We start from the raw sequence: 25,488 nt of genomic DNA on the forward strand, positions 1-25,488 counted from the left end.
TATTGACTTACTAGTGTTAATTTTCTGCCTTTTTCGTGACTTATAATAAAAAAAAGACATTGAGGAAGTTTCCTCAGTTCTGTGTAAATTGTACATACATTTATACCTCATATTTATAATGGGCAACCAAGTCAGCTGTGACATGTGCAGTTATGATGGCATCTACTGTACAAAGTACAGCTACACAGACAATCCCATAACAATGTGTTTGTGAGGAAGGGCAAACAGGTAAGGCCAAATCTAAAAATCAGAGAAAGCTTTGAATTAAACTGTCTTGATCAAGTGTCCACAAAAAAACGGAATCTAGACCTAAAAACTGGTCAACTCTAGAAGGAGTACCGTAATGTGACTGTACATATTTAAGTTCACGTGTTACGTTTGAAGAATAGAAACGTAAGTATACCAATGTCAAATGACACACACTGGATGAGAAACTAATAGCAGTTGTGTCTGCCTGGCATGAAATTGTGTTAAATCATTCAGGAAGTCATTCTTGTTTTATATCAGCATTAGATGGTGCCCTTTTGAACTGCACATTTGTGTTTGTGTGAGGATCACAACGGGCTGCCTAATGTATGACTGTGCGGGACTTAAATGAGCTGAGGGACGATGGAAAACTGGAAAGGTGAGTACTCAGAGAGCACAGAGACTTAAATACTATTCATAATATCAAATGTTGGTCATATGCAAAAAAGGATACATAGACAGATTTCTCTAGAAAACACTGTGAAAAAGACTGGGCCTCTTATATTCTGGGTCTAGAGGTTTTTCCATGCAAACCAACAGGATGTTGTAGCACGGTCCAGCAGTGAGCGCATTGGCAGAACACACTGCCCTATGGTCAGGGTACCTACAGATTTGATATTTCAAAATTCCATACTTTTTCCAGACTACTTCCAGACTCAGTAAATAGATGTTTATCATTACAGCTGCAATAAATAATTGATGAATAGATGAGTAATAGATTATCCAATTAATCGACAACTATTTTGGTATTTGACGACTCTTTTTTTTTAATGTAAATATCCTGTGATGTCAGCCTCTCAAATGTGAATTTTTAAAATAAATTTTGTCATTCAGACCTATTATCTTGGTGTTTAAGGCAAAACAAGATATTTACACACATCAGCTTTGTTTACACCGTCTTTTACCGCTTGTTAATGTAAGCAAGCATTTTACGATGCCCGCTGACATTGTGCAAGTTATGAGTGAAATAAGGAAAGAGGCACGCTTATTCTTTCACCCTGCATCTTAGCCGTCAACAGACATTGTCAACACACAAAATACACTTCCGGACTTGTATCGATGACTACATCTTCCATAACCACAAGCATGGGCTTTACAATTTGTTGAGGATTTTGTAGAAATGTTTGCAGAGGCTGACATCCCATTCGAAAAGTTAGCCAAGCTACGCCCCTTTCTGAATTATTGGGCAAAATTATTTGCATTCCTCCGCGCCTTTCTCACCTTTGTTTACATTCTCGACGCCACTTGCAAGCACTGTGTGTAGACTCCTGTACTTCAAATCCAATATCCAAAAGCTCTTCTTGAGTGTAAGATGTTAAGCCAGACCCGATATGAGCAATATGATAACTACAAAACTGCAAATCTGGAAGAGATGCTGGGCTTTGCTGTGTGTATGCGCCACCACCTTGCGTAGGTATAGGTCTTCTGTTAAACACGCGTCATTTCCAATTCTTTATTAACACAAATGAGGCTGATTTTTTTTTGATCAAAATAGACTATTTCTAACAGAAAAACAAAGATATTCTATGTAAAAACGTATACTCAGCAGCAGCCGTGGGTACTATCTTGATCACATGAGATTTTCAGGTTGAAAGTCGAATCGCACTCCTCTGAAACGAATCGTCGACTATTCTAAGACAACCCTACTGCAGGTCGTTAAAAACACAGTCTGCTATACGCAAAGTTGCACACAAAACAACAAACAAATTATGAAAATATAACATAAGAATGAACCATGAGCCAAGATGGCAACACACTGTGTGTGGCTTTGAGTTAGAACAGTCTGATGATAGATGAAGTAAGACCAGTGAGGGTTGAGGAAAGCTGTAAACATAGGAAGACAGAGATGGAGAAGTTGTTTCTGTGCAGCCTTCAGGGGTCATTGATGTGCCATCAAAACAAAGTGACAAGGAACACCTTGCTACACTGCTGACTTGTGTCTTTTACAAGTAATTGTCAGCCTCCACAGCACTCTCCATCCTCTGAGCCATAAAGGGAAAGAGTCTCGTGTCAAGTATCCCTGTTTTTGCAGAAAACTGTGGTAAAGTCACACCATGCATGTAATGTGTAATTGTGTAATGTGCTATATGGAACACAAACATCAGTTTGCTGCTACTTAATATCCTCACTGAAAGTACTCTAGACTTACAACACATTATACAATAAAGTATTGTTATGCCATCAACTTAAAGCACTATCCAGAAAACACATGACTGGAAATCACCACAATATTTATAACCAGGCAACTTCGAGGTTTTATTTTAGAGGATGAAAAACTACCATGGCGTGGTTTTACTAGGTATGATAATAAATTATAGTGGCCTCAACTCACTGCTTAGAACAAAGTGCAAAAAGCATGGTTGTAGATAACCACAATGCATCCCGTTGTGCATCCTCAAGCTGTTTCTGATACTGTATGAATATGCAGTATGAAAGTTGTTCAACAAAACACTGGGGCTACTATAGTAAGATCAGCTCAAATTCGATTGCTAACTGTCTTTTGAAATACAAGAGAGAAAAAAACGGTCATAAATTAATAGAAACAAATACCGTTTCCTGACAAAACTGACATCTCAATAATTGTTGAAAAACATGTGAACAAATTGAAAATACAATTGCGACCTGTAGCCTTTGGGTTAATTGAAAAATAACCTGTCAAAAAAAATCCCAATGGGTGACTTGACTATTCACTAGTCACTGACTCAGCCTGTCTTTAGGTATGCGTAGTAAAACCCGGTATCATAATGGCACTGGTGCAGATGCAAACAGTGAGGCAGACTTTGTCTGGTGGCAGCGTGTAAAAGAAAGTGAAAGTGAAATTAGACATGACTCGGTGGACAAATCAACACTGGCTGCATCCAAGCTGATGAAATCCTCATCAAGGCCTGTTTATCGCTCCTTGCAACACGCCTCAGTCTGCAAGACAACCACAGCGATAGAAGTAAGTTGGTCTGTCTTTTTCATGACTCTTTCGTCTGATAATTGTATTTCATCTTTCTATTACTGTATTTTATATCATTCACTTGATTGAATTTACGTATTTAGGTATCAGATCTGACGTACATCAAAACTCCACTTACATCAGTGGAACGGAACTCATTCGCAACCCAAGGACCACCTGTAGGCCTACTACTGTAGGTGCCTCATTTGGGTGCTAAATTAAAAGTTACTATTTATTTGGTGGCAATGAAATGACATTGCCAGAATTGTGTATCAGTTTCTGCTAAAATTGCTGTGAATCTATGCACTTGATACTGTAAAATCTTGCAGTGCTTTGCACAGTCCCTGTGTTCTCTATTGCTGCTGGTTTTGCTGTGATAATTGTAAAAATGTTTTTTGTAAATTTCATTTCGTATTGGTGAATGTATTACTTATTTATAATTGTATTTATATTACTGAAGTATTTAAAGATAAATACTATTCTGCTCAACTTGCATATCACATATTCCATGAAACTAAAAAGGCGTTGTTTTTCCACACAATTTGTACAATATCCTTTTTTTCAGTACTGATTTGGGCACTGCTTAAGCACCGGCACCGTTTTAAAAGTACTGGTATCGGATAATATGTAAATAATACCAAGCTCTACTTGTCTTCAGCCTTCATAGGTAGCAGGTAAGAGAATCCCTGTGGGATTTTAAGCAGGTGAACGTGACGATGTCAGCAGACTTCAGCAGGTCAATCAGGTCTTGTACAAGAAAAAAAAAACAGCTGACCTTTGCATAAAGATAGCCCCTATATACAGTAGTATAAGTATAGCGTCTAATGCTATTGTAGTTTGACTTTGACTTTTAGGGCTTAATATCAGAAAAAGGAAAAGTAATTGTGTCATTAAGGGTTAAATTGTCACCTAGCGTTCTTGTAATTAGGGGTCGGTATAGTTGTCAGGGTACAGCTGTCCCTTGTTTATCGTGGTTAATTGGTTCCAGACCCGCCCGTGATAAGTGAATTTCCACAAAGCAGGATTCAATATTAATAAATGTAGTATTTTCATAGTAAGAGCACAGAAAACCAGTCTAAATATGGGTTTTAACGTAATTAGTGCACTGCAGACATGAACTAACACCGCAATAGTCACTTTTACACGCCTATTATTCTTTGTTTACATCACATTGCGCAGAACGGGATCACTGCAGATGGCCGCCTCTAGCATAGTAAGCTAGCGAGCTAACTAGTTAGCCTCCCCAATTTACTTATTCTACACTTAAGAAAGTGTTTCAAACAGAATTGACAAGAAGGACAAAGAAGCCAAAAACATACCACTTCCACACGGAATGAGAAGAGAACCTTTTTTTCACTCAATCTCAGCCATGGCGTGTCGGCTCGGCTCTGCTGGCTCAGTAGCCAGTATCCATGCAGTGTGAAAGGTAAAGTAATCAATGAAAAAGTATGAAAAAGTCACGTTTTCAAAACCACTAAAATTGTGTGTCATACCGTTCCCATGATATGAGAGAAACAGGAAGTCCAGCACGGCCACTATGTGGAAATACTTTGTCACGTCCGGTGTTATTCCTCGCAGTCGGAACTGGGCTTTGATGTGTTGAAACCCTGGGCGTTAGCTTCCCTGTGAGTACTGAGCGTCGCCAGCACGGCCGCGCTGGTGTGGGTCGACATATTACTCACGTCGACCAACACCAAATGTGGAGGTGTGAGTCAGACCAAGACATGGTGGAGGATATAAACCGTTTACTCTCCACTGAACAACAAGCAACAGTCCCTTAACAACGTCTCAGTTGCTAACAACAATTACACGACCCGCAAATGGAAGTTTGCTGTGACCTGACACTAGGAAATAATAATGTAACATTATGAGTTTTTAAAAATATTATTATTTATATTGTGACTTTCCATTCCCTTGCATTTATTTGCATTTTGTTTTTTTTTTTAAATAAGAAAATATTTATTGTGTTGAAAATACAAAAGAATATAGAGATATAAAGAAAAAGGCAGCGGCACGGAAACTCATTCAAAACCGTGGGAGACTCGTACAATTCGCTCTGGATGTGAGCGTGTCATTTGCCAGTGTAGCTGGTCACAGCCGCTCGTCGCCACCCGTGTGCAGGTTTTGTTACACGTTGGTGATTTGTTTCGGGTTTTTTTTCTCTCTTTCTGACATTTAGGAATCGATTAGTAATCGTTAATGTCTGCATCGCAATACATCTAAGAATCGATCATTTCCCCCACACCTACAGTACATGGCCCTGTGTGAAAAAGTGATTGCTGCCCCCCCCCAACCCTGGAATAGCTTATAAAGTCATTTCTAAAGCTTTGGGACTCCAGTGAACCACAGTGAGAGCCATTATCAACAAATAGCGAAAACATGGAACAGTGGTGAAAAAACAGTGGTGAGTGGCCAGCCAACCAAACTTACCCCAAGAGCGCAGCAACGACTCATCCAAGAGATCACCAAAGTCCTCACAAAAACATCCAAAGAACTGCAGGCCTTACTTGCCTCAGTTTAGGTCAGTGTTCATGACTCCACCATAAGAAAGACACTGGACAAAAACTGCCTGCATGGCAGAGTTCCAAGACAAAAAACACTGCTGAACAAAAAGAACATTAAGGCTCATCTCAATTTTGCCAGAACACATCTTGATGATCTCCAAGACCTTTGGGGAAAATACTCTGTGGTCTGACGAGACAAAAGTTGAAAAGATTAACTTTTTGGAAGGCGTGTGACCCATTACATCTGGTGTGAAAGTAACGCCACATTTAAAAAAAAAGAACATCATACTAACAGTAAAATATGGTGGTGGTAGTGTGAGGGTCTGGGGCTGTTTTGCTGCTTCAGGACCTGGAAGACTTGCTGTGATAAATGGAACCATGAATTCTGCTGTCTACCAAAAAATCCTGAAGGAGAATGTCAGGCCATCTGTTCGTGGTCTCAAGCTGAAACGAAATTGGGTTCTGCTGCAGGACAATGATCCAAAACACACCAGCAAGTCCACCTCTCAGTGGCTGAAGAAAAACAAAATGGACACTTTGGAGTGGCCTAGTCAAAGTCCTGACATGAATACTACTAAGATACTATGGCATGACCTTAAAAAGGCGGTTCATGCTTGGAAACCCTCCAATGTTGCTAAATTACAACAATTCTGCAAAGATGAGTGGGCCAAAATTCCTCCACAGCGCTGTAAGAGACTCATTGCAAGTTATCGCAAACGCTTGATTGCAGTTGTTGCTGCCAAGGGTGGCCCAACCAGGTATTAGGTTAAGGGGGGCAATCACTTTTTCACTCCACTGTATTTCAATGTGTGTTCCACGGTAGCTTGAAAATAAATTACAAAGAATTAGAGGGGAGCCCTTGGGCAAAAACAATACCGTAATTCTGGCACTATCAACTATCAACTGTGTATATTTTTAAGTTTTCAGGCTAAAAAAATACAGTCCCTTTGTGTTTGGAATTTAAGACAATCAACGTTCCCTCATGCTGTCTCATCTTGTTATTTCTACAAACACAAAGTGTTGCAGCAACTTGATGGAGACTACAATATGGGACTAGGGGGGCTTGCTTGGAAACTGGGGAGGAATTTGCACATTAAAGCGGTTATTTTTACTTGGACGCAAAATGTGGAGCTCAGAGGAGTTTCATATTGGGGTCAATATTTATGCGGAGAAAGGAGCTTTGTTTATTACATTACCTGTGTCAAGGATGTTTTTGTCAGTGTTTGGTTGTTAGAGAGTAGGATTACACAAAAATGTCACAACATCTGATCATTTCTTGAATTTCTTAGTGAATAATGTATGAATCTTATCATCTACATGCACCTAAATGCTGATGATTAAAGTTGTTGCTGAGCTTGCAATGCCAGGATGAAGTACAAATCCATTCAAGCAAACGACTCTGCGCTCTGAAAGGCAGCAGACAACACAAGAATCATTCTCTCTCACACAATGCTGAGAGCCCGTTCTCATTTTTCTCCTCTCCTGACTCATCGATCGGATCTAATGATCGATGCATTTCGTCTCTTGGCCCATTTCGAGACTTGCAGCATCATGTTTTGGTATGCCAGAACCGTGCACAGGCACATATCTTACCATGAACTCACTCTTTCAATTGTAATAATAAGGAATACTGCATACAGAACTAGTGGGATATTTTAAGTATGTGTAGTGTATTGTAAAAATCAATATGGGGGCTATCAGAGTCACAGATGACCTCCTAAATGTGCCTGCTTGAAGTGCTGGGTATTTCTTACAAATAAAGTACAACCTCTAAAGTCGAGGCTCAGTCCAATTCAGTAATTTTCCGTTGCACTTTACTGTACCTGTTTTTTTTCCCCTCGATTGGGAAGGACGTGTATGGCAGGAGCTCTGTTGAAGACACTGGAAATTTTGACTATTTTGGCACTTTCCTGACTACACCTCATGACCACAAGCTCAGCACTGCTAGCTAAATCCCCCAACTTTAACTTGAATTGGCGAGAGTCACATATTCCTTGAAATAAACTAGTTCCAGTCCAAGCGTCGATACCTGCGAGCAAGTCAGGCTAACTGGCTAACTGCTGACTGCTAACTGCGGTTGCCTTAGCAACAATGCCAAACACAAAGCAAAAATGATACTGGCTCTGGATCTACGGACTCTGAATCAGATTAAAAAACAACTCCAGGATTCAAAGATTTTCTCAAGAAGAAGACACAAGAGAACGCAGACTCGGATAAAACTCCGGGATTAAAAAGACACCAGAGTACACATGTGTATACTGTATACAGTATGTGTGGAAGTATGTGTATATATATAAATGTGTGCATATGTATATGTGTATATGTGTGTATTTGTATGCATTTGCAGTATGTATGTACGTGTATGTGTACATATACTGTATGTATGTGTGTGTTTGTATGTATACATGTGTACAGTATGTATTAGCAATTGAAGTGATACAAAGAGGGGGTAGGATTAAATAAGCCCCGCTTCTTCCTACTCCTTTTCAAACATGTGGAACTGTGACTTGTAACATGTAGCATTCAATGTACGCCGTATGCATGTTTGAAATAAATTAAACCATAACCATAACCATATTAAATCGTCCCTTTGGCCAGTGCATTTACAGTTAATAAAGATTGTATGATGGCGACAGTTTGACCCCAGAACGAATTAGTTCTACGGGAAAACGGTTTACAAAATGTAGTAAATGACTTGAAAATATGGGAATCATGTGAATAACGGTTTCGGTAATCGGAGTTCAACTTCATCCGCTGATCGTAGGTCAAGAGATTATGGCCCCGACACACAGGGAGGTCAAATGTCTTCGATTGGGCCTGCCTGCAAAACAGCACTGGGGGGCGGGGAGTGACTCAGCAATAGTGCTGTGATTCCCACTGGCTGGCCACAACATTAGGGACACCTGCATGCTCTCATGACATTCAATACGACAGCTGTGGGCAGCAAGTCTGCCTCAGAGTCAGACTCTGGAGTTCTGGGTTTGAATCTCCACTGGAACATCCCGTGTGTGGAGTTTGCAAGTGTAAACAGATGCCAGCCCGTGCGGATGGGATGTACGTAAGGCTGGGCGATATATCGAAATGATCAATATATCAATATTCCTTTTAAGCACGGAATCAAAAACAAATATATTGTTCATATCGTTATAGACTGGATTTGCGCTGTATCTTGATGCGGAGGTCTCACTCATCACTCTGCACTGTGGGTGAGCGCCACTGAGCAGGGGTCCTGCCCCGGCCCCCTCCGTGCATGAAGGATGAGAGAGGAGCGGAGGAGAGGAAGCTTCAGTCTTAAACATGAAGGAAGCGACAACGTCTGTGGTGGAGGAACGGGTCAGAAAAGAAAAAGCAGTGGCTCAGTAAATTAGAGGTACTTCGACTGTCAAGTGCAGAAGCACGACAACTATTTTTCACCACCTTAAAACTTGCCAGAAACTCCGGTACAAGTGTGTGAAGCTGTGGCGCTGAAACAGCCCCCGGCTGCACAACTTCACAAAGCTGCTGCCACAACACAAAGCTCATTGCTTGCTTCTTTTTCCTGTTGCATTCCTCAGGAAAGGAAAAGTGCAAAGCGGTGACCTATCACATTGCTCAAGATATGGTCCCCGTTGCAAGGGTGGGAAAAAAAATGGATTTAAAAACCTGCTGAAAACAATGGACTCGAACAGCGAGATTCAACTATTTTGCACAAGAAGCTCTACCACAAATGTACAAAGAAGTCAGACAGCTGCTAAGCCTGATGCAGTTGCCAGGTTGGCGTTCCTGGCACAAAACCTTTAAACGAATAAGGACATGCTTACTATGTCTTTTAAAGATGTTTGCCGAAAAAATGTAATATTCAAAGTAAAGTAGTTTTGAGTTGCTGCTGGCATTTAAAATTTAAATTTCCTCTAAAGCGGGGCACTTTATTTCATATTTTGCTCTTTTGTGTTTTTGGTATTAGCTGAGGATCTCAGGTCAAGGTTTGTAATAAAGAAAATTGAAGATTATAGTTGACTTTTTGTACATTTATTTAAAAAAGAGAATGGACTATTTTATTTTAGCAACTATTTTTCTCTAAGATATTTTTTTAATTGTAATAAAACAATAGTTTATATAAAAGGTGCACTGCTGCACACCTACCTTGCGCGATGGCAATGGACTCGAACCTGTGCAGCTCCCGCAGCAGGCAGGTGCGTTCAGACGGATGGAGGCTATAAATGAACTCCTTGGCTCCACGGGGCGAGTTGAGGGGCTCCACTGGTTCCTTCAGCGGGTGTGTGCCCAGGTGGCGCCGCGCGGCCGACACACCCGGGCTGGACAAGGAGGAAGCTTGCTGGCTGAACAGTCCAGCTCGTAGGGGCCCGCTCCCGGCTCTCATGTAGAGGACGGGCCGCAGGACTCCCCGCAGCCTGGGCAGCATTTCAAGACGCACAGGGGGGAGTGATAAGGGTCAGAAAGCTGGCGGGAGATGGAACATGGCTGGTTAGTAGTGCATGCCCCATTACACACTCAAACGGTCGCATGAAAAGACAACTAGGTTTGTTGAAGGGTTCAAAGCAGGCGTGGCTAAATCAGTAATACTGATAAATATATGGGAGTGATAGTGCAGGGAAATAATAGGATAAATGCTTTAAATCAACTTGTCTTACATCAGTCGATGCTCGGCTGTCCCGTCCAACAAGCTCCGGGATAAAAGGTCTAAAAACGGCAATCGTTTCGGCGCATACGTCTCTTCTTTTCGTCCCCTACTCGAAGGCTATAAACTAACGACAGGAAAATCGTCCAAACCGACGCTTTTAATGGTAATATTTTGGTAAAATGACATATTGGCAAGCGATACGCGAGATAGTGTAACCTTCGGTTGACAGGACCGTGTGAGGCGGATGGGAGCTGGCGAGAGTAGCTGGAAGCAGGGACACTAGAATTAGATTGGTAGTACCTTCTCAATGTACTTCCGTAGTATGCCCTGTGCGGGTTTTGCCGCCATGATGGTAAGCAGAATCCAGAACCATTATGTTGTAAACGTCCTGGCACACTGGTAAGGTATTAATTGCTCTAATAGACGGTCAATAAGAGCAGATTTATCATTTTTCAAGTTCCTCCAAAACTAAGACAGGTTTGTGTCATCAAAATGTTGTAGATTTATAACAGATTTGTAGATTTGTAAATAAACAGGACAATGGACGCAGCTATATTGTGTGGGACTTATAATATAACAATAATATAACAATATAGCTTTAGGCTAATTTGTTTCTTTGGGTGATTAGTTGAAATCATGACACGTCAGTGACGATGATGATGATTTAGGTTATAGTCCATCAAATGTATTCATTATGCCATTACTGAAAAATAAATGGTTAGCATGCTGGCCACACTGTCAGGAGATCGGGAAGGCCTGGATTCTAATCTCCGCTGGGCATCTCTGTGTGGAGTTTGCATGTTCTCCCCGTGCATGCGTGGGTTTTCTCCGGGTACTTCGGTTTCCTCCCACATTCCAAAAACATGCATGTTAGGTTAATTGGTGACTCTAAATTGTCCATAAATATGAATGTGAATGTGAATGGTTTGTCTATATGTGCCATGCGATTGGCTGGCGACCAGCCCAGGGTGTACACCGCCTCTAGCCCAAAAGTCAGCTGGGATGGGCTCCAGCACACCCCCGCGATCCTAATGAGGACAAGTGGCATAGAAAATGAATGGATGGATGTTGATTGTTCAATGTTGGTAACACTGTAGGGAGGGGAAAAAGGCAAATAATCTTTCATACTGCTGTTCAGGTTTTTATTGACATGTAGGTAGTATAATTATTACACACACACGCACACATATAATTCAGTCAATAACACTCATCCATTTCATCAAAGTGTATGTGCAGCTTATACTCAGCTCAGAGCTAGTGAACACATTGTATAATAATACACTAATAATAGACTGTTGTCCGCCTACCCTCGCCCACCTCTTGCTCACCATCATGGCGGACTTTGCGCGCCATGGTGTACTACTATGTTCCATTCATTTGCAGCTGACTCAACGGCCCAATTCAATTCTAATATCCTTGGCTGGTAGCGTCGACAGAAGTGACCAATGAGAGGGCAGTTTTCTTCCGCGCGTGCTCATGACGTCACGACTAGACGTAGTCACCTTTAGGGAGTGTTGTGTATTTACATTTTTTCATTATGAGGGGAAAAAAATCAGTTTTTGACATTGCACAGCTGCAAGAAAATAGGATAGTTACATTTGCCAGAATATTAAACCAATGAACACAGTTTCAGAAAAAATATGACTCTTTCAAAGAAAATATGACTCCTCGTGGAGAAAGCTACAGTACATACTGTATATCCACCACAGGGAAGTCTTGTATGGGGTGGAAAATGAACATCAAATATTCGTTATGATTTAATTTGTAATATCTGACATTTATCTGACGGAATTGTATTTATCTATCGTGTGTATTAAAGCATTTGCATAAAAAGCGCAATCATGCAGGCAATGGAGACGGGCACGGGCAACAGTGACCCCTGGTGGCCAAAATGATGTGTAATAATTTGTACTGTAACGCCTAACGAAATAACAAAATCAAAAAATACTAAAAGCCATAAAGAAAAGAAAAATGACACAACACCAGTCAATGAAATTTCTTATTTTTATTATATTGCTAAAGCTGTCAACAACCATTAACTATTGGGAATAAATTGCATCCTTGCCTGTTAAACTGTGCAGGGACAGGTAGATAGGTCAACTCTCCGTGAGCAGAAACTAAACTAAAAACATTTCAACCCCCCACAATGTACAGTATAGCCTTCTGATATCACTAGATACGCAGACAATAAGGAATTCTTGATATAACATGTAATTGGTATACTGGACATTTAAATATAAACATTTCTGGTGGATAATAAGAGTTTCAGTATATTCAGTGGACATTCAACAATATTGACACATAAATCATTGCTTCACCTGTACAACCATTGCTTGAAATGTAACAGTATGGAGGTCAATTGTTCATTGTTCAGGGTTGGTCACATCAACAGATTTAGATGCCTTCTTTCATTGCCACCCTTCTTAGTGTTTGATTGTAATTCATTATATTATATATCTTTTGAAAAGTAAGTCAGGTGAGATTAGACCTACATGCTCTGCTCCGCATTGTCAGTAATACTGATGAAGTACAGTATCTCCATTACAAAGCCAATATTTGTGAGCTTGTGCAGCGACCTTAAGGTCAAACAAATGTAGTAGCCTGCTATCACAGCTGTGACTTAATTTCTAACCAGCCGGCTCATACCAATTTGAGTTTATACATGTAGGTGTGAAATAAGGGACCCAGAGTGATTCATAGCACGAAAGGCAACAGTGTTGCTAAAATGGGATTCATCACACATCATCAGACCGTAGGTGCGTGAGCAGAGCTACTGTGTTACGTGGGAGTATAAAATAAAGATGTGGAAAATAAATTAAAATGCTCCGGCTGCTAAATATTTACATGTCTTGTACGTCATGAGTCAGAATGCTCTCACAGTGTTGAACTGAAACTGAAACACACAAACAGTGTGACGGGAAGCCTCCTGTTACTCTTGTGGTGGAAAAAGGAAACCACGGTATTTCTTAAATAATATAAATGACTTTGTTGCGATTGTACACACAGGACTTGTCTGGTTGTCGTCATTTCACGTTATACCTCTAACACAAGTTTGAGCTTGAATGTCCACACATGAAAGATGAGCAAATCTAATAAATGCTACATGCTGTTGTGGGTGACTGAAAAGTCCCCATTATTTACAACCTCTTCCTTATTAGGTTTGTTTATATACATTTTTTTTTTATATTAGTAAGGTTTATGCACTATATCACTCTGCAGCATGTGGCAGTATGGCTACAGCAATAAATGCTAGAGAAAAGAAGCCAATTTATAAACACTAAAAGGGGTTATACAAAGCTCGGCATGTAGATATTGTAGCTCATATTAGACTTGAACAGTAAAAATAATAAAACTAAAACAAATTCATACCCCAAGATAACGGTGCATGTACATATAGAACTTACTTTGTAAAACAAGGCTGGCGTTGTGCTGCTACACAATATTAAAACTATTTAAAGGGACCATTCTTAAAAAAAACAAACATACAAGTTAACGTGAGAAGCAGCAACACGCTTTTTGGCAACAAAGGTTCACAAGTCATGGACATACGGCAACAAATGGGTAAAGAGCACAATGTGTTATCCTTTACAGAAGAGCATCCACCATGTGATGCTCTACGATGCAGTCCCCAACCTTCACTAGAACAGCAGGCTTGGTGACTGAAAGTACACAGGACAGCTTTGAGCACAGACGCTTCAGTCAGCAGCTGCTAGAATGTCCTTTAGGTACACAGTGGATTTCAATCATGTCTCCTTCTTGTGTGAGCTTTCTCTAGATATTATCCATCGCTTTCATTGTGGCCCAATGTTCAAACAGCCTCCTAGAGTAGGAACACGAACCAATTAAATTCAATACGGACACGTCATCTTATGAACTCTGTAATAGCACAGCTATGGATTCAAATCAGCAAAAACACGTCCGTTCTTTGTCACAAAATGTCCAACTTAACATCTTCTGAGTAACGTTGGTTAACTCATGGTACAGGCGGGATATACTGTACCATTTCAGTTATTTATTTGTATACTGTATGTCATATCATTTGAGGTGGCATATGTAGGGAGGTATTGTCACAGTGGAACATTCACTCCAACAGGAAATGCGGCACATAAAACAACTGAAATTTCTTTGTCGCGTACAATAAGAATCCAAATGTCTGTGATTGAACTGAACCCTGTGAGTCTCGTGGGTCTGGGCTGTGAAGGAGGTCGCTGACGTTATGCAACACGGGGTGCAGAGCGGTCATTGGTGAGGGTCCTCTTGAGCTTGACACCCTTGCGGATGGCCAACAACATGTTGCCATCTGCCCCCTCTCCTGCCTTGTCTCCTCCTGGCTCATTGTGAGGGTGCTGCTGGGCCAGCTGGTTGGACAGCGGGACGGTGGGAGGATTGGTCGAAGCCTGACCGCTCCAAGACGCCACGGGCAGTGTGCCAGCATTCTCACCTCCTGGAAATGCGGGACAATCTGAACTCTCTCTTCCTAGCTCCTCACTCTTGCTCCCATTTACCATCCCTGACATGTCAGGCACTGTTGGAATTTTGACCGGGATGACTGTTGTGCGAATAGGAATAGGACCTGCGCCTACAACTGAGCCTGCGCGGCGGGACGAGGGTTTTGAGGAAGGGGTGCGGCGGATTGTGGCAACACCAGGGGTGACAATGACTGGACCATGCCCTGTGGAATAGGAGCCAGAGGAATTATGGGATCCAGAGTAAAACCCATGATGTGAATTGCCTGTAGAGAAAGACAAAAGGTTGTTTTTACAATTATCAGACTTAACAATAAAAAGTTCTGCGCAGGGTTTCCGCAACATGTAACTGATCGTGGTGCACCGCCACGGTAACATAAAAGCCGCCACACCTTAAAAATTTAATTTTATTTCATTTTTTTTTAATAAACGTGAAAACAATGTTAAGACACTGTATGAATGAACATACAGTATATGCTATATCAGGGGTGCCCATTATGGCGATCGCGAAGGTCGTGTGTGTCGACGTGTCACACAAATGTCACTTTGTAGATGTCATATGACATCCATCAGCTGACATTAAGCCCCCTCCTGATTCACTCTTGTGCGTCCGCGGCTAAGCAAGTGGAGAACAGATGTCTGCAGCCACGGATAATGCCAATTTCATCACTATTACTCCGATTACGGACTCAGCGGTAAGATGCCTATCTCTGTAACTAAAGTTATCCGTTCACTTGTAGCGGCTAGTTATGTAGAAAAAAAGTCAACTGTTTCATGGCTGCGCCTCGCGTCATGAACTCCACTATAGGAATGTTTGTTTTCTACATGTTCGATTGTCAAACTACTATTTCATGATTAAATGGAAAATGTGCCCATTGCTGAAAGCTTTTTGATATGTTGCCTTGACTGCAGCTGCATTGTCTTTTGCATAATCCCTGTCATTTTGTGTGTAAGTGTGATGTTTGACAGCAAATGCTAACTGGGCGTAACACATGAAGTGTATGCGTAATGAACGCTACGTCGCTATTTTGACTGACATACTACTCAGGTTATCTACACAACAACTGAGGAATTTTGTGTCATTTTCTTGATTGACATATTGAATTGTGAATTATTGAATGATATCAACTATTTTGATGACCTGTAAACACTGAAACTGTGAAAATGAAATACTAATCATTAGTGTTTAGTAGAGTAGTTAAAAAGTTTACTGGTTAGCATTCATGTTTTATAGTAAGTGGTTGATCATTTTGAGTTGTAACATGCTGAAAAAATGTGTACACCCCTGATATACATGTATAATATACATAAATACTCACATCTATAAATATACTAAATATATATATTATCTATGTTTATAGTAGGAGGTAGATCTTTGGGGCATGGTCATTTTAAAGTAGCCCACAGGCTGACAAACTGTGAGCATGTATAGCCTATTATTTACATATTGACCACAGTTAGTTTGAAATAAAATATCAAATGGCATAAAAACATTTCACTATGTTTTGTCTTGAAAAACATGCACCAGAATCACCCGTCTTCCCTGTTGGCACTTAGTAGATAAGGATAGGAAGAAAAGACGGTGAAAAAGGCATATAAAGTTAATTAATGCATTTCTTGTTAAAGACTGTGAAAACGATCCTTATGTTGACATTTTTACAGACAGTAAATTTACATCTTTTTAAAAAATGTGGTGCCACAGCGACGCAGCAGCGGCACGACACAGTGGCGGCAGTCCGCCTCCCATGTGGCCCACCACCACAGCTTCAAAAAATCATAGGGGAAACCATGCTGCATATAATAAATTCATCTGTAAAACAGTAGTAAAGTTGGTGTAAACATGTAATAAACAGATCAGGAGTGCATGTGGACTGTGTAAGATCAGCGTGTACCTGTTGGAGTAGGAGGATAAGGACCAGTAGCTGTAAATGTTCCTATGTGGGTGGGTGTGGAGGGATGAGATCCATTGGGGTAGCCCGCCTGTGCAGGAAAGGGACCCTGTGTGCTCGGCAGGCCGGCTGTGGAGGCGGGCCGCTTGGTCTGAAACATGCGTCGGTAAGACTGGCCAATGTCGCTGTTTCTGGGGATAGTGGACGACTTGTCAAAGTCAGAGTGCTGCTGCTCAGGCTCCTGGTCCCCAGCCATTGAGAAATAGTCATAATCTGACACTGGAGTGGGTAAAATAAAGAGAAGTCAGAATACCGTAACAACAAAAGTTTGAAACGTTCCTCTGGGATGCTTGGTGACTGCTTGACTACTGCACATTACCTTGTGAGGGTATTGTGTCCTCAGAGCAGCAGGGTGTGTTAGTCTGAGTGCTGTATCCACTTGAACACTGGATTGAGTCCCGACTGGACCTCTGGGTGTCCAGTTCCAGGCCTCTTGATAAGGCTAAAGCCAGTTCATCATGGGCCTCAAATTCACCAGCCTGGAGACATCAATACAGCTTGAGTACACAGCTCTCAAAGTGTCAGTACTTCAATATATCAGAGTAAAACTTATTCAAGATGAGGGATGGTGGGATGGTGTTAGCTTATTTATACTGGACACTAAGAAAGACTCAAGTCACCTTGACTGGTGCTGTCCTGTTCCTCTCTTCGACTGAAGCTTTTTGGGGTGTCTGCATTTCAGCTGGAGTTGGGGTTGGGGTAGAGTTTGGGGTAGGGGTTGAAAGGTTTTGCGGTGCAGTGCTTTCGGTGCCCGTACCACCATTAAAGTCCACTACAGCTGGAGGCCCCTTGTCTTTCTTCTTGCGCAATGTGTTGACCATGGGCTGGTCATATGGTCCTGGCTTTGCCCAGTCCTGGTAAAAACACAGTCTAGTCAGTCAGTGTTCTGATCAGAATCGACTTAATACTCTTCTGTGCGATCTGATTTAAATGATGGCAAACTACAGTCTAAAAATAGCTCAAAAAGCATGACATGTAGACCAGACTCCGGACAACGAGTAAAATACAGTGGCCTTCAAGACGAACCTTCCAGCTGGGGACGCGAGATGAAGGCACCATGAGAGAGCCCATCGGGCAGTGGTGAGGGAAGTCTGGCAGCAGTGCTGAGGCGGGACGTGACCATGAACGTGTGGGGCAGGAGGAGGAAGTGGAGGATGGAGGGAAGAAAGGGAAGGCTGTGCTGGAGCCTGAGTTCAGGCTCACACCATTGCAAGGGGAGCTGGCTGGGCTGTAGTGGTCAAAGCCATTGGATAGCTGCTTGTGTATGTCGGTGGGAGGATAACAGAAAGACATAACAGAAAAAAACAATGGGATGAATTATTGAAATGATAAAATGGAAAAATAAAAACGCATACAATATAAATAATCCAAATAGACCAAGACAAGTAAAAGAAGAAAAAAGTAACTGAAAAAAAGCAATGACAATGACATGGGGTTTCGAGTCCTTGGTTGTGACATTTCCTTGATTGATTAATTTGTGAATTGTTACTTTTTAATATTATTTTGTCCACAGCTGATGTCTTTACATTGCAAAGTAGTTTAGATAAACTCAACAGCGCCTCTGCTGGTGACGGCCAAGTAGTGCTCTCAATTTTGCCTTGCAGATTCGATTAAACAACATTAAATTAAAAAAAAACCTATTCTTAAAGATCGATGAATCGATTATTATGCTGTAGTTATAGTGGTCTAGTGATGACCATTCCTAGTTTGTCTCAGTTTGATTGTAACAAGATGATGCTTTGTTGAGCCATGTATGAGGTTTAGTACAATGAAGCTGCAGGGCTGCAAGTGCAACAAAAACATTCTTGTGTAAGAGGGGCAAAGGCCGATGGTGGATGAGCGTGTTTCACCTTGTCAGTAGTGTGCGGAGGTGTAGCAGCAGCTGCTAGAGAATGGGGTTCACTGATGAAATCACCGTGAAGCTGCCCACACTCTGACACATCAGAGGCGCTGGAACTGGCACAAGGCTGGGACAAGGGCAGCAAGCCGGACAAAAGCAGGTAGCGGAAGGACACGTAGAGACGGGCAAACACAGACATGTCAGTGTGAGATGCAGTTTGTTAGATAGCACAGACAACTTTTCCGTAGTTCTCAGCAGTTAGTCGAAAGTGCAGTCATGTGACTATAGAAGCTGTGGAGAAGGTGCAGTGGGAGTCACTACGGCATTAAATTCATTCAGTGTTATGTAGCGTGGTGTTAAGAGTCTTGCTATAAGGATTGAAGATCCCTCTGCTCTGGAAAGCAGAGGGATCCTTATTATTAAAACATGCAATTGTAGATTTTTTTTTTTAGATAATAAAAGGATCATCCTGTGCTTATTTGAATAAATCAAATAACGTTATATTCCAGAGTTACCTATCTGATCTAAAGCAATGAACCCAGTTTATCAATGACACTGTTCTTTCACCAAGAAAGAGAATCATTTCCAGAGCAGCTTGATGAAGAGGTCGGCAGTTAACTTGTAAAAACAGATTCATTGGGTCATAAAAGTTTTGTTGAGGAACCTAAAAGGGGGAACTCTGGTTGCTGGAGTGAAAACAAAAAAAAAAATAATGCAGCCATACATATGGTTTATCCCAAAGCACACGAAGCCCATACAGAGTAACCTCAGCATTCCAGCTTCTGTTTTGATTGAATTTACAGAATGAGAGTTGTGGATAGAGATGCACTCAAAAGTACTCGTGGTGCACTGTGCAGCACTTTAAATGTACATTTGGTAAAAATATTAAGTCGGAATGCTTGCGCCTCTCCAAACCACAGTCTGTCACAGCGGTCCGTGCTTTAATAGCATGACCTGCTATGCCCTGGGCTACAACAGAGGCACACTAATTTCCTTTGCAGTCAAACTATAATAACCTCACCACAATCACATAAACTTATTGCTCACGGCTAACGGCTCATGAGGTAAAGTTAATATGTGTACTTCCCACTCTGACTGTAAAGCTGAGTTTTATATTGTCATTATTACCTGCATGTTGCAGAATGGATTAAGAGTGCTTAGATTTTTTTTGTGTGTGTGTGTTTTTTTTTTTTTTTTTTTGCTCACCTTGCTTTCAGCAGGCATCGGTGAGGATGACTTGGACGATGCGTACTGGTCATGCGATGAAGAGATGAAGCCAGAGTCGTGGGAGGAGATGCTGGAGAGGCGAGCTGAGGCCTGCTGAGACAGCGTGGAGCTGCGGTACCGGTGACGGGTTTGATGGTGGTGGAAGAGGTGGTGTGAGGAAGAAGAGGAAGAAGAGGAGGAAGGAGAATGAGAGTGAGAGCCACTGGAGCCCCTGGAGTCACTACTGTTAACACTGTTCAGACTACTGTGAAGAGGAAGGGGATGAGAGTGGGATGGGGCGGTTTAAGGGGAGGCATTGACAGGTGGAGCAAGGAGATCAAGGGCACCCAAATAGCAGAATATAAGGATGGAATTTGCATAAAAGGTTGATTAAAAAAAGAAATGAGGAAGGCAGGGAATTGGGGGAGTGAGGAGGAAAAAGGGTAGGAAATATAATTAACGCAGCCCACCATGTAGCAGGCAGTGACTGAGGCAACTTCAGTCACAACAGCTCAACAAGCATGAGAGGCTTGGAGGCAGCAATTATAAGCAACACCATTGACTCAATTCATGTCTTTCATCATTTGGTGTATCAGAGTTGTACCGATGATTTGGCATATATTTGCCTGTGCCTTTTGCAAGTATGTGCATTCACACAGCGACTGACCAGAGGGTGGTGTGTTTAATTATCTGATTGCAGGAAGCCAAGACAGTGTGTGAACGCACACAGTTAAGACAATATTCCTCTTCGCTGGGTTCTGTTTATAAGGCACAGGCAAAGAAATGCCAGACCAACTGTGAAGTTTCTAATATGCCAGGATCCTGAATGAAAGAGACGTAAGTGTGTACATCGGCCAAGTCACACAATCAGTCACAATCTCAAAGCTTTCAAAATTGAAATCTGTGAGTATTGAAACATTTATGAATTTAGTACTTGTTTTGTGAAAACACTTCGTCATGTGAAAAGCCAATAAAACATTTGAATAAAAATGTGGATTGACTGTGCAGTGTGCACTGGTAATATACTATACGTTGGAAACCACCACTGCAGTACAAGCAAAGCTTAATCAATGTCCCAACACCAACATATTGACATATAAAGCGCTAAAACAAAACAGCAATGACATTCCCTATAAAGGAGCGGAGGGGCTTATAATATTTATGGGAATGTCGTGTCTTTCACCAGCGTAACACTGTGCATGTTACAATAGTTTGGGGCCGAGTGAACTATTAATAGCATCAGTTACAAAGGCAAGACAACAGTTCAATAATAGCACATATGCACCACTTGGGGGCACAAGCGAAAGATGTTTTCAGTGGAGGTAAGATTTGAAATGCCCATACAGAAGTCAGTGGTTGAATGTGCTCTGACCAATGATTCCCAACCACTCTGACACATTGTGGCACATTCGTGAGCTGTGAGAAGTGATCAGGTGTGCCACGGGAAATCAGACAAATTTCACTTAACTGGTCCTAAAACTATTATTTACTACAAATAATGTATCTTTCATTTATCTTTGCCAGCGATGTTTACAAAGAGGCAGAACAATGAAATAGTCTCCCACTAGATGGCAGGAGGTCCATAACATGACACTGTTGTTTGGTGGTGTGAGGTTTTTCTAAAAATACAATATATGCTGTGGTTCAATAAAGGTTGGGCAACACTGCACTAGATCAACATATTATTCATGTTTACCTGCACATGCTGGACTTCCTTGATATCGTGGTGCTGGGGGAAGAGGGTGGAGTTTGGTATGACCAAGCATAGTCTGAACCTTTCAGGTCCAAGATTACCTGGGTGGAATAGAAATACCTATTATACTTGTACATATGAGATGAAAAGTCAAAACAACATCTAATTCAAGTTGCAGCAAAAATCATGTACAGAGCAAAAAAATGTGAAAAGGCTTAAAATATTGGATTTCTCACTTGTTCACTGGCTGGGGGGAGCTTGTGCGGGTCTGAGGTCAGAGATTTGAGGTCTTCAGAGATTGCCTGGAGATGGGTGACCTCTCCCAACATAGAAATCTCTTCATCCTGCACCAATCGGGTAGTAGGTGGTCACAAAGAGGTATAGAACAGTTACATGAAAAACAATTTATCAGCACACAAAGAAAAAAAGGTTGATCAAGGATTGAAACCTGAAGCAGCAAAGAGCCAAACATTCTACTTACCACCACAGGCCGCAGCATGGCTACGAAAGAGCAGAATCTCTGTCTCTCCTCTATTAGGGCCTTCCTCAGGGCCTGTTTCTCAATCTCTTCCAAAAGAATGTATTTATCGCTGACATCCTGCATTGCGCTGTCCAACTGGGGCAGGATATCGCCACGACCTGCAACATGAAACGTACATACACAAATTAGCAATGAACATGACCTAACCTTTTAAAACAAAAAATTCAGTAATGTAAACTTAATGTAAAACAACTTTAAATAAATATACGCACAGACCATGGCAAACACAGATGGTTTCGCAGTTGATAAGTTAGTATGATAGCATGTATTACTTACAACCTACTTCACTTCTCCCTATCAGTCCTGCATGAGGAAGACTTAAGTGTCTTCTGATTAGAGGTGGTAAGAATCTATGTACTTTAGCTAATCTCTCTAGAAAATGTTAATGCTGTGATTGTCAATCCCTATCTGTGCACAACTCCTTGTCAAGCCCTTCAAATCTAGACTGTTTCTAGATATAGCTCAGAGGGACATTGAATACCTTGAATACTAATCCTAAAGTCTCAATAGAGGCAGAAAGGCTGGCGCTTGCCCAAGGCCGGGACATACAATTGCCAGCAATGTCTTTGATGCACCAAGGTTAAACTCTCAATGCGAGTCAGAAGTAAAGGAGTACAGATGCAATGACAAATTCACTGTATATAGTACATAATGAGGGTTTGAAAATTTCCCATCATCATACTTGGTCAAAGTAAACAAAAAGATCATTATGCATCAGATTACATTACAAGAGACATTAATGAGGGGTGACAAGTCAAGTCACCAAATATACAGTGCAAACCTCTTGGCTGTTTTGGGTGGATGCCGCAGTTCTTTACATAGCAGGGAAATGGCAAATCACAACAGACTGTCTTTTAAAATCAGAGGAAGTCATTGTCAAATAATTTTGGCAGATATATTTCTACCTAGTGAGGACAAGCAATACAGTATATGAATATTTCTCCTGAATCAACAGCACTATTAAATATAGTGGGATGCATACACGGATAAAGACTGACAGACTGTGTTAATCGCATAATCTTCTAAATATATTTATTTTGTGAGGGTTGGAGTCTACGATGAGCAAACAGAGAGGTTAATCAGTTAAAAAATGATAGATGGATGGAGAAGATATACTGCAGTAGCGAGGAAATGACAACACACAGTACATGTAGATAGTTTCAGTATCGGGTGATGTAAATGGCAAACATTATACAGACGGGTTTCTGATTACATTGTACAAGGTTTTGTGATGAACTAGTTGTACAACTGAGCCCGAGGGTGCAAAATGATCCATTTGAGTCATTTGTTTGGTTTCCAATGGAGAACCGAGCTCATGTGAGCAATTATTTTCCCTAGTAACACTTCACTCCCGCATACTTCTGATGTGATACTGACTAGAATGGGTATTTGAGGTAAATGTTATGGTTTCACCAGTGGTTCTTTGAATGTAAAATCTGCTATAATCATCAACGGCACTGGAACATTGATTAGAACTTCAAAGCCCATCTGTCTCATGGAATAGTTCTATGGTGGATCTCTGGCGTGCTGAGAGCTGTTTTTTTCACAAGTCAAACTTGAGGCAGAATTTTTAAGAAAACGAAGTGGGTTTAAAAGTACATAACTAAGTTGAGGCTGAGGATCAACATTAATTTGAGTAGTTTAAATAGAGGTTCAGTTTAAAAAAAAAATTGCATCTACAGTAGGCTACAGTCTGTCAAGATTTGTAGTTCAATATATAGTTTATGTATATACAACGGTATATCGGTATAGTGTATTACAGTTTATTGTTTCCAGGCCCAACCGTGATAAGTGGATTTCCGTGAAGTAGGATTCTTTATTTAGAAACAGCATAGTTTCGTCGTTACAGAATAAAAAGCTTTTGATGACCTAAATACGGTTATTAACATTATTAGAGCCCTCCAGACATGAAATAACACCCCTACACTCGTATTACCAATATAGTAGACATAATAATAAGAGTAAATAAGCCATTTAAGACATAAATAAGACTCTATAAATGTGTTCCCTAAGGAAAGCTGAGTGGTGGGCAGACAGTAAGTGACATCAGGGGTTCATCAGGAGTTGCATTTAAGCTTGGACTGGGTTACGCCTGCAACAGTAGCCAATGTTTTTATTAGAGGTTATCGTGCCTGTTGGGCTATCATTCAGAACTGCAATAAAAGCCTGTTCCGGCAATCAAGTCTGGTGTTTATATGTCCCACCCAACATTACAGTAACTACTGATACCAAGTGACCAGTGTAGAATGCATCTTCAGAATGCCTTCTATTTTTATTTTACTTCATTTAGCCAATTTTATACTTGAAAACAATGTGTAAAATTTGCTTTAATATGCATATGATTTTAACTAATAATAGGCCACATTCAACCACAAAACAGCATTATTGAGTAAGTAATATAATTTTGAAAAACCGTGATAGCGTGAAGCTGTGAAATACAAAGTGGTGAGGGACGACTGTATAATAATTTAGTTGTATCATTTTGTATCATTTGGTAGCTTCTTTCAAACAATCACATGCATTTTGTTGATTAACTTTCACAAAGTAACTCTTTGTCCATTTAAATTGACTCATACACTGTCAATAGAGAGTTAAAGACCTGCATGGACACAACATTTGAGCAGTAAAAAATCAAGTTAGTTCTAGCTATAAAATACTACTCGAGAGAGTACCGCCGCACCATAGAGCACACTGGCTGATTTGAGTTCTTGTATTGTGTTTCTACTTTCCCAGACACCACTTTCAGCTTTGTTTTTCCATCACTAGACATCCAGTTGACATGATGAGAGTGGGAGTTGAACTAGCACGTGGCATGTGTATATACTGTACATGTGATTTTACATGGACTTGCACATGATCCCGTGATTACATTAAGCTACAATCATGGGCTGTTTGTTACATGACTGGATATCCACACTCTGACGCTTACATCGTAAGAGTTGGAGTTAGAGCTAACCATGTTTTTTGACAACCAATTTTCATTGTTTTTGGCTTCTTCACTGGCTACAGTTGTAAAAAAATGTAGGTCACTATGTCACTAAACTCCTGAATTTCACTACCTTACTTATGAAAATATGAGTAAGACTTTTCAAAGATAGGAAGAGTTTGCATTGAGTGTACCTTCCACTTCTGTTTTCACTCAAATCTCCTTAACACACACGTCTTCACTCGGTATAACATTTTCTTTTGAAGGGTGTTTTGACCCTATCGTGGGTTTCTGTTCTTAACAATATGGAGCCTGGATGCCAGGGTAACTGGATTGTGTGACCTTTAGTTCTGCATGCTGCCTAACCGCACAGCATGAATGAGAACAGCCACAACACGACAAAGAAAAAGAGGCAGAGGAAGACACATTAAAGAGGCAGCCGCTGGGTCGCAGTTACCTTGGATAAGACGCCTACATGCTATGAGCCGAGCCATGGAAACCAAAGACCTTAAATCAAAGAGGGCATATTGGCGGAGGAGCTAAATGAAAGGTGAT

General features: G+C 41.0%; 2 protein-coding genes across 9 annotated transcripts in view; both read right to left on the reverse strand.

The window, feature by feature from the left end:
- LOC129184676 (transmembrane protein 65-like) overlaps nucleotides 1–10,557 on the reverse strand; it is a 41,157-nt gene extending 30,600 nt beyond the window's left edge. Inside the window, exons 1-2 of the mRNA XM_054780834.1 lie at nucleotides 10,323–10,557; nucleotides 9,814–10,131 (exon numbers count right to left, since the gene is read on the reverse strand). Of these exons, the coding sequence (XP_054636809.1) occupies nucleotides 9,814–10,093 (280 nt within the window). The 5' untranslated portion in view covers nucleotides 10,094–10,131; nucleotides 10,323–10,557. The remainder of the gene's footprint in view (nucleotides 1–9,813; nucleotides 10,132–10,322) is intronic.
- A 1,745-nt stretch (nucleotides 10,558–12,302) lies between these two features.
- LOC129185062 (protein MTSS 1-like) overlaps nucleotides 12,303–25,488 on the reverse strand; it is a 50,125-nt gene continuing 36,939 nt past the window's right edge. For 2 of the 8 annotated variants that reach the window (XM_054781736.1, XM_054781735.1), the window contains 10 exons: nucleotides 21,948–22,105; nucleotides 21,703–21,810; nucleotides 21,470–21,567; nucleotides 19,774–19,903; nucleotides 18,578–18,694; nucleotides 17,754–17,981; nucleotides 17,348–17,581; nucleotides 17,047–17,206; nucleotides 16,671–16,946; nucleotides 12,303–15,044 (listed from right to left, as the gene is read on the reverse strand). In XM_054781736.1, the coding sequence (XP_054637711.1) occupies nucleotides 14,527–15,044; nucleotides 16,671–16,946; nucleotides 17,047–17,206; nucleotides 17,348–17,581; nucleotides 17,754–17,981; nucleotides 18,578–18,694; nucleotides 19,774–19,903; nucleotides 21,470–21,567; nucleotides 21,703–21,810; nucleotides 21,948–22,105 (2,027 nt within the window). In that variant the 3' untranslated portion in view covers nucleotides 12,303–14,526. Of the gene's footprint in view, nucleotides 15,045–16,670; nucleotides 16,947–17,046; nucleotides 17,207–17,347; nucleotides 17,582–17,753; nucleotides 17,982–18,577; nucleotides 18,695–19,773; nucleotides 20,039–21,469; nucleotides 21,568–21,702; nucleotides 21,811–21,947; nucleotides 22,106–25,488 lie in introns of all 8 variants that reach the window. The other 6 variants (XM_054781733.1, XM_054781731.1, XM_054781732.1 and 3 more) reach the window with 4 other exon arrangements.

The sequence above is a fragment of the Dunckerocampus dactyliophorus genome, chromosome 7 (genome assembly GCF_027744805.1).
Source record: "Dunckerocampus dactyliophorus isolate RoL2022-P2 chromosome 7, RoL_Ddac_1.1, whole genome shotgun sequence".
Classification (NCBI taxonomy): domain Eukaryota; kingdom Metazoa; phylum Chordata; class Actinopteri; order Syngnathiformes; family Syngnathidae; genus Dunckerocampus; species Dunckerocampus dactyliophorus.